The sequence below is a fragment of the Anneissia japonica genome, unplaced genomic scaffold, assembly GCF_011630105.1.
Source record: "Anneissia japonica isolate Jap-2015-1 unplaced genomic scaffold, ASM1163010v1 scaffold287712_len2945570_cov188, whole genome shotgun sequence".
Taxonomy (NCBI): Eukaryota; Metazoa; Echinodermata; class Crinoidea; order Comatulida; family Comatulidae; genus Anneissia; species Anneissia japonica.
The window spans coordinates 2,330,210-2,349,776 of record NW_022704401.1 but is presented as its reverse complement, the minus strand read 5'-3'; the positions used below and the strand labels follow the sequence as shown (position 1 = coordinate 2,349,776).

The 19,567-nt window shown below is 36.4% G+C and overlaps 1 protein-coding gene and 1 non-coding gene across 3 annotated transcripts in view; both read left to right on the top strand.

The window, feature by feature from the left end:
- LOC117104655 (mucin-12-like) overlaps positions 1 to 19,567 on the top strand; it is a 44,449-nt gene that overhangs the window by 598 nt on the left and 24,284 nt on the right. Inside the window, exons 1-5 of one of the 2 annotated variants that reach the window (XM_033245536.1) lie at positions 15,007 to 15,145; positions 15,735 to 15,886; positions 17,591 to 17,691; positions 18,304 to 18,483; positions 19,067 to 19,387. In XM_033245536.1, coding sequence (XP_033101427.1) covers positions 15,837 to 15,886; positions 17,591 to 17,691; positions 18,304 to 18,483; positions 19,067 to 19,387 — 652 coding nt within the window. In that variant the 5' untranslated portion in view covers positions 15,007 to 15,145; positions 15,735 to 15,836. Of the gene's footprint in view, positions 1 to 15,006; positions 15,146 to 15,734; positions 15,887 to 17,590; positions 17,692 to 18,303; positions 18,484 to 19,066; positions 19,388 to 19,567 lie in introns of those variants that run through there. The other variant, XM_033245535.1, reaches the window with a different exon arrangement.
- Trnar-ucu lies at positions 2,574 to 2,663 on the top strand. Its single transcript is given in 2 exon segments — positions 2,574 to 2,610; positions 2,628 to 2,663. It is a non-coding gene; the product is annotated as a tRNA-Arg (tRNA).

Genomic DNA, 19,567 nt, shown 5'->3' with positions numbered 1-19,567 from the left:
CACTTTGTATTTTTCACGTCGGCTCCATATTTTGGAAATATCACATTGTTAAATTAGTATAGATCTGTCTACTTGTACTCCTACTGTTTACACAATGTTATAATACAGTAATTATATCATAATGCTATACATAGTTTTATACGGTACATTTTTATATATCTATATACGAATATTGCCAATGCATCACATTCTCTACGTCATTACTTCTCTAACAGATTTGTACTGCATAATGATGTTGTATGCAGCTCACGGGCAAACATCCACGCGTAATATCTCGCGTTGCCTATTAAGGCGTTCTCTTAGCTCATGTTCTCACAATATTGTTGAAGTAGAATGTAAATTGAATCAAATTACTGAGATGTTTTTAATTTCCAACTCTCTTAAAAGGAGGCCAACTTATATTTGTTCATGTTCCATTATTCCACGTTGCATTTACTGACAAATTTTTCGTTCGTTTGGTTTAAGGTGCGGCATGTTTCTCCCTGTAATCCACCCGTTTCGACTTTAATAGGATAAACAGTGGCGCGTTATTGCGTGTATGTGTCCATGAGTTTCTAGTTAGACATACTGAGTGTAGCCTAGTTGTTTGAAATGTTGTTCGTACCGTATATATACATAAACCGCAAGTTCCGCACCGTCTTGTAGAGGTCCCCGTGCGATACCCGCTGACTTGTTGACAGAAAACAACCGGTACTTCCGCAACGAGTTCACGACCAGATATGTCATCCGCTATTAATGTGATACACATGGGACTCATTTTTGGTGGCTTACAATTGAGTCTATGTTTACGATGGGGATATACCTGGTGGTGGCGACGCCAGCAAGAGTCAGAGGGGCCGGGACTCCGAGTCGATAGTTTCGTATGGGAACACTGCTTTAAAAAGCATTTTCACAGTCTGAGAATGCCTTTTCTGGGAATTTTAGAAGTTTCTGTTCTTAAAATTTGCTGCAAACACGGTGGGTGGTGTGAATTTGGCCCGGAATTTGGACCCCGGTCGGCAAACGTTGATCTCTCGTAGGGGACCTTGGATTGAGTGGTGGCGCCGGGGTGGGGGGGGGGAATTTGTCAGACAGGCCTGGATCCCCTGTCATCCAACGCCACGACTAGTTCGTCGGATCAAAAATAAAAATAATAATAATTTGCCTATCCAAATAACGTTATTTTGATTGGTAATCCTAATGTGCTCTAAAAGCACAATTTAGACCATTCTAAGCCATAAAAACTCTCCCCGTAAACCCTACAGGAATTTTTTTTATTCCGGGCCGTCGACCAAGGCTCTAGTCGGCTCCGGGTTCGGATCCCTCCGTCGGACATGTCGGACCACTTGTCGCCAAATTTCTGGTTCCACCGCTGCTTGGATTCCTCGGTAAGAATTCATGGGCCCACTGACTCCTGGATGTGGTTTAGTTAAAATACATACAAATTCACCACCGGTGGTAGCAACCCAAGGAGAGCGGATTTAAGGAGTGGCACGGGGAACGTTCCCCAACCCCAAAAAATTCCCACTCCAAAAAGAAAACAATCGTTTTTAAATACCAAAACCCGATTCCAAGAGTTGTACTGTAGGCCCAATTACCATATCATTGCAATATATGTATTGTAGGCTTGTTGACCTAGGCCTATATGCCGGTAATTGGTCTAGCCATGGAGAGTACGACCATGAAATGCTGTGTCAGAACATTCGTCACATTCACCTTGGCTTGAAGAATGGCCTACTGTAATTTCAATCTGTACAGCAACGTAGCTTACCCTGGTGTTTTATTCCATCAGTGACTTTCGTTTTTCGCATTGACATTCTTTAATAAGGAAGTGTGTGATACAGTAGGTCTAGTTGCAGTGTAACGGTATTAATATTTTGTACACAGACCTGTATCTAGGAGATACGATGCGTGCGTGAAGTGCAGTACCCTCACTCCCATTGGAAAGGGGCCACGTTTTGTTATTTCCAACAAAAATTAAAAGGGGATCTTAAATCTTTACAATTTAACCAGCAATCTATCGCATAGGTCAGTATTTTGTAATTAAATCTACTCCACCGGAGATTCATTATTGTTGCCAATGGCAAACGTGGGTACGGATCTCGGTAGTCATGTGGTACGAATGCAATTTATTTTATCTGATATTTGAATCGTCAAATTGATAATATTAAGAACGTCGCAGGTACCATAATATAAGTTGAACCAAATACGCGTGGCACAACGTATCACGTTGATGACTCTTATGCGGATCTTGAAATAATTATATTCAACACCTGGTAAAGTTGATTTTAATTTCGGATAAGTAATAAAGACCGACTATTTCCAATGGAACTAGGAAAAACAAATTATAAACGTGGTAAAAGTATGTAAAATAGCTAGCTTCTTCAATTTATAGAACGTCAAAAACGCATTCTGTTTAAAAATTCCTCGTAAAACTTATATAGTACATATTAAAATGCACGCCATCGTGTTGAGATTCAATATTTCGACATAATAACTTTAATTGAACTAGGCTACTGACTTTTTCAGGCGCTTCGTTTTTGTGGCCCAATTAAAGATGGTTAAGAAGAGCAAAACATTGCAATTTTTTAACCGTCTCCGTGGCGCAATGGATAGCGCGTTGGACTTCTATGTGCTAATACGATGTAATTCAAAGGTTGCGGGTTCGAATCCCGCCGGAGATGTTATTATTTTCTTTTTTCATCATAACATGTTGTGTCTGTAATGAGCTATACAACTTAAACAAAATAATATTTTAATTTCTTTCTAATTAATTACAGTAATATCAATTGCAATTTGAACGATAATGACGCCACAGGCTGTATCTTTGCGCCGTTACTTTTTAGTGGCAGAATGTAAAGATTATTACGCATACAAACCAGAAAAACTTAATTGTTTCGTTATTTATTAGAAGTATAAGTTTTTATTTTTTATTTTTATTCTTTAACAAAGATTTAAAAATTGGTTTACTCCTTTGTAAAGGGGAAAACATAAAAAGAATATAGAGATCATGTAACGGCATTCGAATTAATGCAGAAGATCGTTTAACTAAGTTATACTACCGGAGATATTCGCATCCCGAAAGTTTAAATATCATGATTAATACTTAGTATTTGGATTCTAATCAGTTAAGGGTCATATTGGCAAATGGGTTAAAATTTAGTACTGTATCTGATCTTATTGGTTTTAATTTCGTTCCCTTCGATGCTTTGTTTAAACTAATGTTAACGTTCTATGGCCAATATTGTTTGGTTGGCCTAAATGTTTACGAATAAGCAATAACTGATGGAAGAGAAGGAGAGACATATAACAAGTTGAGTTGTGTAATGCGGATACTATACATTGTCTGCATTTGCTTATTAATAAGTTAGTATACGCATCTGGTTTTAATACAATAATATTGTGCATTAGTTTCAAGTTCATTCGCACACTGCTCAGCGCTTCTCGCACACTGGCTCATGCGCACGCACATGACACAATAATGCCCTGATGCTCACTCTGATGTGAAGCGATGTCACACATAACCACCACAGGTATGGAACGCAAAAAGGGCAACCTTGAACACTTCAACGATTATACAAACAGTACCAACGAATACACAGGCACTCCAATGAATGTACAAGCACTCCAATGAATATTGAAACACTCCAACGAATATAGAAACACTCCAACGAATATAAAAACACTCCAACGAATGTACAAGCACTAACGAATATAGAAACACTCCAACGAATGTACAAGCACTAACGAATATAGAAACACTCCAACGAATATAGAAACACTCCAATGAATGTACAATGTATTTGACATATAGAAACACTCCAACGAATATAGAAACACTCCAACGAATATAGAAACACTCCAACGAATATAGAAACACTCCAATGAATGTACAAGCACTCCAACGAATGTACAAGCACTCCAACGAATATAGAAACACTCCAATGAATGTACAAGCACTCCAATGAATATGCAAACACTCCAATGAATAAACACTTCATCGAATATAGAAACAATCTAATGTATATAGAAGCAATGAATGCGTAATAATAATAAGAATATGTTATTACCAGAATTATGACAGTGCAATGTTAAACAAATTACACTTTGTTTCGTTGAAATGATTACCAGTACAGAATGCAATGGTAAGAGATATAATTGAATTTCTTTTGTTGAACAAAATATCTATAAAGTAACACTATTGGTTTTTTATTTTATATTTAAATCTATTTGTATTTGTGAGACTGTGATGCCTTCCAACTTTTATAAATACATATCTTCCTGTACTCCACTATATTACCAAGGACTTGTGCTACAACTTTATAGCAGGGACATGGTTAACGTTACAGTCGGAAATTTATAATTCACAATATTCAGACCCGGTACGGTTTTACTTGGATACAGTATAGTATTCCGCAAATTTTCGAGTTTTCCTCAATCTTGCACCGGTTCTGGGTTTTCCGTTAGATGTAATACCCCAAGAATTACTTGTAACGATTTGTGTAGGTTTATTTAATATGATCAGGCACATGTACATATGCTTACCTTAATGTATAGGACCAATTAACAATTGAATGCAACCGTTTTTTAATGGGGAAAAATAATTGTTTACATTGTGGAAGGTCGGTCACAGTATTCAATTAAGGAGCCTGCTGCATCACATTAGTTTTTGCGGAGCGATGTGCTTGCGAGGCTAAATTGATGATTAATTACCTCCTGAAGCAACGCACGACGTAACAGTTTTTCATCCTGAGTCCCTGTAAATACTTACCAATGTTAATTGTAATGTTAATTAATTGTTAATGTTAATTGTATATAAGCTATATATATATATATATATACTGTCTCTTATACACATCTAGATGTGTATAAGAGACAGTCGTATTTCCTATATCTATCTCATTAACATTCTTACCACGTCGTGCTGCTACAGAGCCCTTTACTTTTAAACTTTATGAAGAATGTTGAGAGACGAACAAGGAAATAAAGAAACTGTATGCTTATTTTGTATATAATTGTCCTAAAAATGTGTTGTGTAAAATTATGTGCCCGTTCCAGATTTTCAGTATTGATTGATTACGAACATTTTGTTGTGGTTTTACTTTGAAATTTATGACCTCTAAGCCAATGTGTTTGTTAACAAACTTAACTTTAAAATATCAATATTTATAATAGTAATAATTAACGAATTTTGCGTTCTCGTCATTTATATGTAGAAATCAAACGCGTTTAAAAGAAATAAGTAATGGCCGATCAAGCGGATTGGGTTGCAAATGGGCGCTCACCCCCTCCCCATGGCAGCAATAAATATGTAATTTATATAATAATATTTAGGAAAATACCCATCCCAAACCTCTCCCCTCTCCTTCCCACCAAAAACATTCTGGGCCTGTCACTGTGAACATTAATACACATACTGCGCACGCTCCAAGATCAAATTCGTCAGGTGACGCGTTAAATTGAATGTGGTATCCGTTCCATCTGCCTACCTGCTTTCTATCTGTCGCCATTGTGTATAATACCACAGTCTTTGTATCTTAACAAATAACATTGAGATCAGTCTACACACTAGTACAGGGGTTCTCAACTGGCGGGTGGCGGCCCGCGAGAGCGTGTTATGCGGTCCGCGAGAACGAGCCGAAAATAATATTTTACGTTAGGCTTGGGGCTTCTAACCTTTATAATTTCACATTCTTGTTTTTGCCAACTAGGCTTATAGGCCTATACTGCCTCACAAATTGTAGCGATTTATTCAATAAAATCGGGAGAACTATTGCAGCAAACAGTAAGGAAAAGAAATCATAAACAAACTTTCGGCCTCTCGCACTGTCGCTCGCTTGATGTTGTGGGTCAGGATGTTTTGTATGAGCGTCTATCAGCTTATTATTTTCAAAACATTTTAAATTGTTGATGGTGGGGCAGCGAAATGGGATAGCCCCTCCTCCCGGTTCGCGCCTGCGGCGCTCGGATGGTGCTACGAGCCAGAGTACACCTCCTGTCCAGCCCTTCAAATTTTTTAAATGAACAATTTTGGCCCCTATTGCGATATAGTTGAGATCCCCTGGCCTAGTAATTAACATCCTCCAAAATGGGCAAACGTGGTCTCTTACGAAGACGTATTCAAGTATTCTCAAAACTATACCCTCTCACCACACCGTTGGAGTGGCGTATCTAATGGAAAGCGTTGTTGGCGCGTTCAAGTTCACATAGGCCTAAATGTTCAACATAAAGATTGCAACCCAATGCATCTTCTCTGGTATATTTTGGAGCTAATCATGTTGCACCCTATTTATCCATCACGACATTTGCATTGCACAGCATTGCCGTTGTCCACAAAGTTATAACATTGTCAACTAACTCCTGGTATATTTGAACACTGGTTATATACAATTATGAAATTATGAAATTTATCATTATTCAAGCATGACGTCACATTTAGGTTATGAACGAATAAAGGTATACTGTTGGGAATTTCAAATTATTCTTGCCTGAGCCTGAAATACAGCACAGCACGTGACTTCACTCTTGCACGCACCACTAACCAAGGCCTGCTGAGTATGTTACAATTAGTAATACTAAATACAGCCTGTAGTATCATAATTAAACTTTAAAACAATCTAATTTAATAATTTATAATATACGTCTCATTTACTAGGTTCGAATGTTAGTGAATTTAGTTCCGAAGTAAACAACAATTCGTTGAATAAATAAACCATTGTTTTTGTAGTATTGCACGAGTAATTTTAGTATAATTAATTACAGCACAAGTACCGCGTAAAAAGACACGTCAGTGGGTTTAATCGGATTACTCGCTCCGTGTTCGCTCACTACATAATCATACTATTACGGGTACATTTCAAGGAATGTATTTTATGTACAGTTGTAAGCCTTTACATTAGGAAACTCGATGTCATTAAACAATAATACGTCAATGTATCATCAAACACGTCAGTAGAGTAATGTCTGTTTTGAATGGTTAATAACGTACCGTATGTTAAATAATATTGCACTTTGAAATTTGTCATAGTGGGGAGTGATGATGAAGACGATGACAGTGTGGTATTATGATGATGTTAATGGTGATGATGGTGATGGAAATGATGATGATGATGAGGATGAGTATGATGATGATAAGGATGATGTTGATGATAGGGTGAATTATGATAATCAGGTGCGGATCCAGTAGGGGCACGTGGGGAGCACGTGTCCCCCGTTTTGACACTAAATTTTAAAAAAAATCAATTCTTACATTTTCTGAAACTGTTGTGTCCCCCCCACCCCACCACGTTTGAAAAAATTCTGGATCCGCCTCTGATAATAATGATGATGATGATGATGATAATAATAATAATAATAATAATAATAATAATAATAATAATAATAATAATAATAACTTGTTATGAAAAATTCAAGCATTTAGAGCGAGTCCTTTGTCGAGGGTAACAAGGAGGTGAATGACTTGTCATTTTGGCACAGACGAATCAATAACTACTCCAGTACCATCTCTTCAGCAAGTAGGCCTAGTATATCATAATTTTCGTTGACGATTGAAACTATTAAATTGTCTTTGAGATGGAATTAAAATGTCATCTTTCTTTAGGATACCGTAGATTCAGATGTCGACATGCCGCTAGGCATAGGTCTACCAAGTTATAGTAATTAATCTTGTGTACGTGGGGTTTTTCTTCATATTGCTAGGTTTCGAAACAGCAGGGAGAGTTTTGTTTCTTACTTCATGGAGTCATTGTTCGTATATCATTCTGTTTGATGTTGCGTGGAGTGGCGACTCTTCTTCTGTTGCTGAGCTGATGAGATATGGGTTGCACGTGCTGCTACATGATGAAAGCAATATCGATGACTTTTAACGCAAAACACAAAAATCAATAATGATTTATACGTGTGGGTGCACTTGTAAAGCTACCGCGGCAATCTAAAAAATAACGCGGGTTACATTTGTTTGGGTGACGATAATCACCCAGCACAAACAAGGATGATAAACAAGCAAGTGCTGGTTTAATCCCTTATCACCTGTCGGTAATTTATACTCTACGCAGTGGTATTATTCCACTATGATGTCATAGTAGCGCGTACCGTGTATTTTAACTATCAACGAGCGCTCGCGTCAAGCTGTGACGCAATCTGCATTGCAGCCAATCGCAGAATGAATTAATGGAAAATTGACGTCATAGATAGTTCCAGTCTTCATTCGTCCATTCAAACATGTGAGCCTTCTGTGCATTGCTACGATGCAGCCGTATCCTCATTTACGTGTAAACGTTCTCGATAATAACCATAACGTATGGCCTATACTGCACCGTACGCATTCTCGACATTACATAAACTAAACATGTGAGAATACCACTTTTATTGATTAACAATTGTTTATAGGCCTACATCAATCAGTCCGGTGAGATGAGCATCTATGAATTAGCATTTCATGCGTAATCTTCATTCATAGTGTGTACGACTATTGAAGCCTATTGTCAGTGCGTGAGCTTCAACAGGGATGATTGTAAACTCGTGCTAGATAAAATCATCATCAGGCGCATGATTAAACATCAGCTATTTTGAGATGCCGGCGAATTCCACCGTTACGGTTTTCCTAATCCATTGCGTACCCAGAATACACATAATAATGATGATAATGATGATGTGGAGTGAGGAGGGGCTCGATACATAACTTAACATATGACGTGGCGTGGGAAGTGGTGTGCGCAACCCTCCTCCACTAGATACGCCACTGTATCTGGTTAATTAATACTGTTCTTTGATAAGACAACCATTTTTGTATATTACTGTATTCACTTTTTGTGACTGTCGCCCCGACAAACAAACATTGAGACTCGCTCCGCCAATGGCTCTTCCGTATTCGCGGGTCCTCTTCCGTAATACAGAATATTGTAAGTTACCAACCAGCTATCAAAATGTTACCTGATCATGTGACACGTGACATATTTTCTTAGCCATCAGGATAATGCTCTCGCAATCCGATAGCTTTTGCGTTACTCCACGTTGTTGTGAAACATAACTCACGGCGATTCATATTCGACAAGCCCCCGTACTCGCTGTGATCGACCGCCCAGGAACACAAGACTGCGTGTGCTCGTGAACTTCGACCAAATCAATCGTATCCTTCTGGTTTCGTCAATTTACATTGTTTACAATTTCTCTCCGGTCACGACTTCGTCAATTATGATTTCTCCCGATATAAACGGACGGTCTTTAAACCAGAACTAGTAAAAACATTTCGTGTTTCTCTAAAGACCACAAACGCAACGAGGAGATAAGCGTCACGCCGGGATTTTAGAATATCCCACGCCAAGTTTTCATTGGAATAACCACATAAAGTGTTTTAATCAAATTTTAAAAAGAGCTATATTTGGTTTCAAACAAAAATACGTTGAATTAGGACTTCTTTGCTCAGAAATTCACCCGTACAGTTCATTACTTTGCGGTCATTGAATCATCTCTTCTTTCATGGGATTCTCTTATATTTTGACAATTTTATGAGGCCAGCTTTGCACTTTGATTTCATTCATATTCAACTTTGGCCTACATCTATACTTTGATATTCATTCCGGCCTAGGAGTCTATTCCTTGTTAGTCTTAATGGCTTTATTCTTATTTACATATGTACACTAAGTTTTAACATGTTATTTTGCACTGCTTGTTTAGTACATCTACGGTACTTTACCGCATTAGAAGTTTTTTTTCTCTCTCTCTCTCATGTCAGCTCTTTCACTCATGATCAGTAACTAGAAAATCGGGTTCAAACTGTGAACAATTTTTTTAAAAAGTGTATAGGCCTAGTTTAGTATTCTTAGTACGGATAATATATGCTTTATTAGCTACAGCGCATAACGATCTTCAATCTTTTAACACAAATCTAAATATGTAAATGGAGATTCATTCCCGAGCCCCTTGGATATTTGGGTCCCAAAATAGTCTCATCGCCACCTATAAACATTTTGATTTTGTATTAAATAGACCCACAAGGTGGCACTTTATATCGACTGTAATACAATTACTGTAGGCATAGGGCCAATTTCATTTAAAAAAAAATACCAAAACGTAGGCTTATATTATTATACCGTCTTGACGAAGTTCAACAGTAGGCACTCTGCGCGCGCCATACAGTGACGTTTCATAGGAAAGAAAGAAGGGAACGCAAGCCCTGGAAAAAGTTTACCTTCCTCCAGGTTTTCCATTGGAATTTTAATGAAATATCAACAATCAAAAAAGACGATAATACCCAAGATACGCAAACTGACACAATAAGAACATTACAGTACATGAGGCCTATTGACACTTTGACATTATGTTATGTCACGTGTTGTTAGCAACCATTGGCATTTGAGTCTACCTCGTCAATGCTTTTATTCCACTTAAAATACCACACAGTTGATTGTATGTTTATAACAGTTGAAAGTGCTTCCTAGATACTGTAACGTTTTGGTCTTCCACGTATGAGCGTCATACACAGGAGTTATTTTAATACAGAGCAAACCGGTTCGAACTATTGTAAAAGCTTAATGTTTTCTTAAAATTTAAATGCAAATAAAAAAAATATAGTAGGCCTATATTTTAGTGTTCGTGTATCCTTGGTATTTTAAATCGCCGCAATGTAACAATTTTATTGTTGAATTACGTAGGCCTATGTTACAAATAAGATAAACATGATATTGGATCGATTAATCGATATTAATTAAAGAATTTAGACATAAGGTATTTAAAGGGCAACATTTACTGATTTAACTTTTTTTTTAAATTTTAAATTTCGATCGTAACATGTTATTTTTCTTATTATTATGTCCATCCTATAGATAAATTATTGTTGTACTTATATACTGTTACTTTATTTTTTTTTCTTCTTTAACTCATTTTGTATTTGCATTTGGAATTTGGCAATAAAAGTGAAATGAAACTTAAAGTTCCTCGAACTTAACTGGCCTCCATCCACAAGTTTTTTCCTATTGTTTTGACATTTATAATAATGAAATATCAATAATTCTCATTTTGAATTTTGTTTAAGCAACTATAATTCTTAAGTGAATTGTATTGTTCTAAAAAGAACACTGTTCATTATTTATGTGAATGTTATTTTGTGTGTGAAAAAAAAAACCTAATGTAGAAAAAAAATTGAGAGTTAGGCCTATAAAATATCATATATCACAAACCAAAAATGCATGGAAATAGGACGCTAACTTGCTCGTGGGCGCGCACCACGTCGTCAGTGTCATACGTATGAAACGTGTCTTACCAAATATAATCTGAAATTAACAACTCACTACCATTAGTTGATATGTCTTGGACCTGAAAGAACCCTTTCTACAGCAACAATCCCATTGGTGCTGGGCCTTCGATAATAGGCCTGATACTGTAACTGTGTGGTTTTATATTTCGAAAAGCCATAAATTGCTCATTTATAATTATCAAATTCTTCCTATCAAAATACAGACCGAAACACTCGAGTTTCGTTGATTTAGTAGATGCTTTCTTTACTGAGAAAATTCTTTTGCAGTATTCTAGTTTATTGCAAAGTATGGTTATACGGGATAATTTTCCTATCCATTTCCTCTCATGCATTACCAGTAAAGGGAACTATGATACTTAACCTAACAATCGTTATTATACCATAGAGGTATACTATTGATAATATTATGTTAAATTTATTGGTGTTATGGTTGTAAATTAATATTAATATTATTCTATTATTATTGTTAATCTATTTCAGCTTTTCCTCCTGCTTTTTATGGCGGTGAATAATATGGATTTCCAGTGTGTATAACTGGTTATTCGATTCTATTTACAATTTACTGGTCTGACCCTTGTCTAGGGACCTTGTAGACTGATTAAAGAAAAAAAAATATGAGACAGTTATAGACGTGACGTCACAGCTTACTTTGTGGATGTTGCACTAATAATAATATTCTTGATTCAACAAGGTGTTTTGATTTGTACCACAGTTAAACTAGTTAAGAATTAAGATGCATCTGTAGAGAGAGAGAGAGAGAGAGATATCCCCTAGTCTGATCAAATCAATGTCTTGTTTTCACTACCGCTTTTTTATAACCGCTTTTATAGATGTTTAGTTTACATAAGCTCCTCAAACGACTAAAACTACTCAAACTAATGTTATTCTCCGCGTTAAGGAATCTAGGCCTACCCCTAACATGTCATCTCAATCATACGCCTGCTGTCAGATTTAGTCTCGCTCTGTTAACGCACTAGCTCATACTAGCACTGGCTACAGTAAAGTATCGACATGCGCATTGCATCCACATGATGAATTGTCAAAGCGATGTATTCAGACGTCCTACATATTTACATGAAAATAAAAAGGTTTCTAAACTAACCACTTTTAATAATTATAAAGACCTCCGTACTTATATTCAGCATTATGCAGTGAAGGCTGGGATGGGCTTTGGTTAGGGGATGTTATTTTCATATCTCCATTCTTATCAATTTTGGTTCCACTCTACCGACTGTTATTTTAATTGCCGATGCGGTCATCAAAACAAAATTGCTAATGAAATGAACTCGACTTTCATCCCATCAATCGCGATACAGCAGACAGATCACCATCCGTTGTAAGATCGTCTCTTTCAATGAATCGATATTTTCTCTTGTGCAAATGAGGCATCTTCGACGGTTTTCTATGAATTTCACATCTTTAGTAACACTGGGAACATTTAGTAAAATGTATCACACGGCCTCTGACCTTGTGAATTATTACTTATATCGCGAGTACTAACGACTACACAGTACAGTACGGTACTTGGATAGCAACACCATATAAGGCAATAAGCCAAGACTGGCATTCACATCATAATGTTGCCTGTTATTTTCCAATTCAGAAATCTGCCAATTTCACACAATCGTGGGAATTCAAATGCCTATTGATTGAATTGACCAAGATCTTAACCTAAGTTCTGTAAATAAGTACCGGTAGTAGCCTATATATAGTATTGCCAATCAATCAATCAATCAATCAATCAATCAATCAGTCAGTCAGTCAGTCAATCAGTTTCATCAAAATACCTTGAATTTCTCAAGAAGCGAAATCCTGCAAAGGTACAGTACCACCGAGCACCGAGGTACCTTATTATAAACAGACAACTCGATTATGTGCAATTTTTCTTTTAATTATTTCAATGAAAAATCCGTACGACACTCTCATCATATCCTTGTATATAGAAATAGGCCTTGTTTGTATTTTTGAACAGTGAAAACCAATTATCATGAGGCACCGACCTTTTGACGTAATAAAAACTGAATTTGAATCCAATATAAGTTATAAGCTCTTACATACATGTCATCAAAATCATCATCATCATCATCATCAATTTTTCTTATTGATAATTTTGTTTAATCATTATTATTATTATATTCATTAATGACCACCTTCGTTATGTTTATAAAACACATTTGCAATGATCGTTCTCACAAATAGGCCAGTCATTTGTAGGATCCCAGTCCTATTTATTGTTGTAGATCCACGAAGCAGCTTAAGCTAACATCGATACATTCCAACATTATAAGCAATTTAGGCAAAAGTTTAGAAAGGAAAGAAAATTGGAAATATATACATAAAAATAGTTTATCGATTGATTGATCGATTGACTGATTGATTGATTGGTTGGGTGCGGTTTAGTTGGCTGTTAAGGGGTTGGTTGGTTGGTTGTCTGTTCGACTGAATCGATCGATTGACCGACCAATCGTCCGATTGATTGGTTGATTGATTGGTCAGGCTTGGTTGGTTGGACGGTCTGTTGTAACATTGATGGACTCGATATCAATATCATAATACCAAGTGGTTCAGTTTGTGACGTAGTTTGATATGTTATTAGCATCTTCTCTACAGGAAACTAGAAACACTGTCTCATCGTTTGCTAATGACTGTGTGTTATATTTCCTCGAGAACCAAGGAGTCAAGGAACGGATAGTCAAAATTGCTAGCAACTGGACATGATGACCTTGTCTGATTAAAGACAAAACGGTCACTGTTATGTCAGCTAAAATATTAAGATCGTTTGCCCTATGATAATTATTTTACGCTTCCCTCGGTCGGTAACTCCGTGTGTTGACACCCCGCTGTCGGCATTCATTGAGTTTTGAGAGTTCCGTCGCCAAGAGCGTGTCGATGATTATAATATCCTTCTTCTGGCCTCATAGGGAGGTTGCTTCATATAAGCAAGAAAAAAGACGAAATACCAAATATTAGATTAATGTTCAGACCCCTTGTTCTGGCTTCAAATTTCTTTCCCGACAACCATGAAAACAAGAAAATGTTTCTCACGATCTAAACATGAAATTAAAAAAGTTTAAAGTTAAAGAAATGTTGTTTGTAATGGTGATAATAATTAAATGGATTAATAATAAGGATGATGATGATAATGAAGCCGATGGTGACGATAAAGATAGTAGCAATGATAATATTAACAATTAATGATGATAAAGATAGTGATGATAAAATTAATTTTAATTAATGTTAACGGTAACGTTGATATGAAGAAGGTAAATGTGTAGGTGTTGTGTTTGTGGTCTAATTAATGATGATAATGATAGTGATGATAAAATTAATTTTAATTAATGTTAACGGTAACGTTGATATGAAGAAGGTAAAGGTGTAGGTGTTGGTGTTTGTGGTCTTGGTGGAGGTGGTGTGATGGTTTTGGTAATAGTGATGGTATTGATAATATTAAAGTATAACGAAGAGTATAAAATTTAGGGTAATCATTAATTTATTAAAAGGGAAAATGTAAGTAGTACTTTAACACATTTATATGAATAATCAATCGCCTTATGAATGTGGAAATAAATATAATATTATTGATAATCATCATGCTTTCCTTTTTGAAGGGCATGCGCAGTTCCCTTACCATAACATTTTCACTACCATAAATTTGCGTATGATCGTAGTGGTACCGCAATCGGACAATATTGTATATCAAATTTCCTGGTTTCCGATTGGTCAAATGTATGGGATGCCATTGTAAAGTTCGTTAAATTACAGTCTGTATACATTGGTAGGGCTTCTTGAATATGCCTACTGTTAATATAAAAATACTGTACGCGTTATGTGTGTCGAAGTGTAGTGTTTACCGTTACGTGTTTGCCGGTGTCCTAATTGTCCCGATTCGGGATTAAGCTCCAAAACAGTGAGGTTAGATCAATGTTTAATTCCTTTTTGACATCCATTACCTTGTTTAGCCATTGACATGGGGATTTTTTTTAAGTTAAAATAAATATTATAATTTGAATATACAAGTTGTAGGTTATATAGATGGCAACAATGGATTTTAACTGCAATGTGATCTTCTGGATTTTTATCCAATGTTAGCCATCGAATTGGCTTCAGTAAAATATAAAATGAAATCCTCCTCTGTCGAGAGAGTTAGGGAGTATTCTAATAATTTGATGGCCTTTACGTAGGAAACTTGTGCTCAACACAATCAAGGTGCTCATCCTAGTTACCGTATGTAATGTGATATTTTGTTATATAATGTGATATTTTGTCTGTTTACATAGAGCAACTGTCCAGCACATTCCATCGCAATCACTTGCTTAAAACACAACGTTTCTCAATTAGTCTATAATAATTCTATCTTCTCACTGTTCTATTGGAATCTGAATATCATGTGTTTGTTCACGGCTTCTTGACTCCCTGATATATAGTTTGAGTGTGCCATCACACGTTGCCGTTAATCATTTTTGTCATAAACATAATTTCTTTATTCCTCGTCGTTCCGCAGATCAGGAGAAGAAGCAAGGCCTATAATGCTAAACTCCAAGAAGGGGATATACTCGTGAAGATTAACGGAAAATCAGTCACAAACGCATCGCGTGACGACGCAATGACGCACGTCGAAAATGCTACAGATTCGCTAGTTTTAGAGGTGAAAAGGTAAGGAAATCTTGATTATAAATCATATACTAGGCCTAAATGCCTGTAAACCCCTATAAAACACATCACGATCGGTGCTTGGCGGCGGCTAGCTCGACACGACACTCTGATATCAAAGCTCATTAGAAAATCATTGCAACCCGTTTATTGTAAGTTTGGTTTAGGTACAACATATTGTTTGACCCAGGCCCTTTTTCATGACCCTTGCCCTTTAAGTGCCATGTATTTTCAAGAAATATCTCTCATGCAGTGATAGCACAATGAACGAAAATGATGTAACATGATGGTCAATGGTCACGTTCTTGTATAGAGCTTTCCACAGTAGAAGCCGTCTCAAGGCGCTTTTTATCCACAAAGAAACTAAAACAATAATTAATGACCGAACGTGAAGTGGAGGGGAAGGTGCACACCCCCTCGGACATTCTGAAGACGAGACAACGTAATCTAATATTCACTTCTATACAATGTTTTTAATATTAATAATAATATATACTTATTGCCATATTACATAATACATACAATATTTAAAAATCACCTGGCGCTTTTTCATGACCCTCTACCACAGACCCTATATAACCCTGTGGTTACACTGATGACGGTGATCAAAAAATGTACAACCATGAACACACTCATGACTCTGATTTTAAAAGGATACTCTCTGTACTTCAGTACACATCATCCTGAAGTTGCCAGATATCATCAAAGAAATTCCAAAACTCAACACTTAATATACTTACATAATTTTTGTGCTGCAAATATTTTTCAGCGCATCATTAAAAGGGGTAAAATAAAATATAATATAGTAATAAAATCCAATTAATTTCCTTAAACTGATATTTGGATTAATTAGGTCATTAGCATCACGGTGCCCATCTGTGTGAGATCACTGTGTGTAAAGTAAACTAGCACATGGGGCACTGATTTCTCCAGTCGAGTTGCTTGCAGTGTCGTGGAGGTGTATCGTGGCGGTGGTTAGGACGCTTGCCTCCAGATCCCTGGGCCTTGGGTGCTAATCATGTGAGGGCACAGAATTCTTCTGACTACTGAAATCTCCACTATCTGATTCCGTTTATAACGTATTGTATTTTTTTTTATATTTAAGAACGCCCTGAATATCACCTGAATTTGTCGGAAAGCCGGAAGGGTCACGCTCCAAGTATGGTTTAGAAAAAAAATAATAATAAAGCTGTGTAATACAGTATTTTATTTGATACGATAGCTGCCCTCTTTAGGCCTAAGATATATATTTTGAAGCTGATTGATGATCTCTGTGTATCTTAATGACATCCTAAATAAGCAATGAATAAAATAAATTGTTGAGCCTAATAAATTTATCAATTTATATGCAAGGAATTTGTCCTTGATACACTAATTTTTTAGGGCCATGATACAACAGGGTAGTCAATAACAGTTTTTTTATACCATAGGCCTATCAGTTATAACTATATGTCCCACTTAAAAATAATAATAGGCTTAATAATAATGATGGTTTATTTTGTAATTAGGCCTATGACCATTTTGTAATGTACATTTATTTTACGTAGATCCTAATGTCTTAGTTCGCCACATACCGGTAAAAGTATTTGAATACTAGGCCTATATGAACAATTTTACACATCTGCAAACAATGAACTATTGTTAAGAAATTTTTTCATTTAGTTCGGCATCTATAATTCATTATTTAATTTTACACCGCCTTCATAGAAAACTTGCTTCAGCGATGGGCGCAGAGAAGGTACAATCAGTGACGTCACCAGTTCGTAAGACGGCCAAGATTGAGATCACCCCTAAAATCATTCCCGCGGGTAAGTGCTGTGTTAAATAGTTACGGCATTCTTTAAGGCCCTAAGTGTTTTATTGATGTACCCAACTATCACACAGTTTAATAAAACGATTGCAATATCTCATTATGGGACAGGTCAAATCTTGAAAGCAAATAGCGCCTCCTTGTCGATGACGTCAATAGAATAGACTTTAAGAATTGAAAATAAATTACTGCCGGTACCGATTCCTTTTAATAATTGGTATATCAAAGGTAGAAGCGTGTATAGGTCATTGTACATAATATGATAATTATAGATCAATTTTTTTCCCAGTGCTTGCCTATGTTTAAAAACATACGAAGTTAGTATTATCTTATTGGCATAGCCATATATATACAGGCTCCATCCAATTCAAAATCACTTTTTGGGCCGGGGTTTCCGTGGCCTTTAGTAGCTTTGGTCTCTAAGTAGAGTAACAAATATAAAAGACATTTGTTAATTTGGGACCACAGAAAAATGGTCTGTAATTAGAAGGGTCTTTAACTATAGTGGCCTGTGTTTGTATATACATTCATGGTAATAACGAATCTTCAAGAGTTCGCATCACTCTTTTTTTTGTATTTCTTTTAATTTGTTTACCACGTCATTTCTTAGTTAATTCATCGTCAGTAATGCAGAGGACGGTAACACAAACCGTCACAGATGGTGACAAAACAGAGAAGACAACAACTAGAACTTTGACCCAGGACATCGATAACAAGAAATCTACTGAAATGACTACAGAACGGAAAGTCTTCGGAGGTAGACCACAGACCAGTAATTCAAATCCTAAAGGTGAGCGTTTAAAACTGCTTTTTAATTTATGTTGATGATGACATCATTTTTCTACTAAGTCTGGTTATAGACCATGTATTTTCAAGGAATAAATGAAGCAACACTCAATCGAAACAAAACAGCTCCAACCTAACAAACATCATTTAATCCAGTGGTGGATTCAAGGAAAATTATATTCAAATTTAAGTCAGCGAGTGCCATTTCCGGTTATGTGGAGGTGCCATAATCATAATTTGTCTTACCTCTGCCTCAACCATAAGTGGTGGAATTGAGGTGACTAGACCCTCCCATGGCTCTCTTTATTTCGAATTTCTGGATCATATTCTCCAATGCTATTTGAATGAAAGGTTTAAGAATATCATTACGTCTTTCTTAGGTATATTTAGACCACCACGCTGTAAAAGAATATTGGTTACTTAACTACCTCTGCAAGTATGCATGAGTTGGTGATTAAGATAATGAAGAGAATATGAAATGAATTTACTGTTCTGCTTGTTAATTTGATTGTTTAATTTAGATCGATCAATTATTATTGATTATTATTATTATTTTAAATTGGTTTTCTTTTTTTTTTTTTATGCAGGATTTCATAGTATACGTTTTCAACCCTCTACGATAGCCCCTGGCATAAAGCCAACAGTTTGGTCTTCCTCCCACAAGCCAATTGCCGAGCCGGAACCAGCTCAAATGACCACCTACAAGAAAACGACAACTACAACCCAGGTTCACCGGACATGCGAAGATTCCCCAGACGCTGGCGGAAATATAAAACAGTTCAATGCAACCTTTACATCCAGTAATAAACCAAAAGGCGTCTGGTCGCCCGCGGCTACTAGTACACCGGCGAAAGAATCTGTCGGGAGAACGTGGACGCCTACGTCCCGTGACAGTCCTGTTCTGAAAGGTAGGCTTTGCTGGTTTAATCATGGTTTATTTGAAAGTCAATATTCGACTTGTACAGTAATTTCTAGCAATATCATGAATGCATAGAGCATTAATTTCTACACTGTTTCTATTTACAACAAAATAAATAAAAGGGTTTTTTTTATCGCTAGGTTGTAGATCAAGCTATGTATATAATATA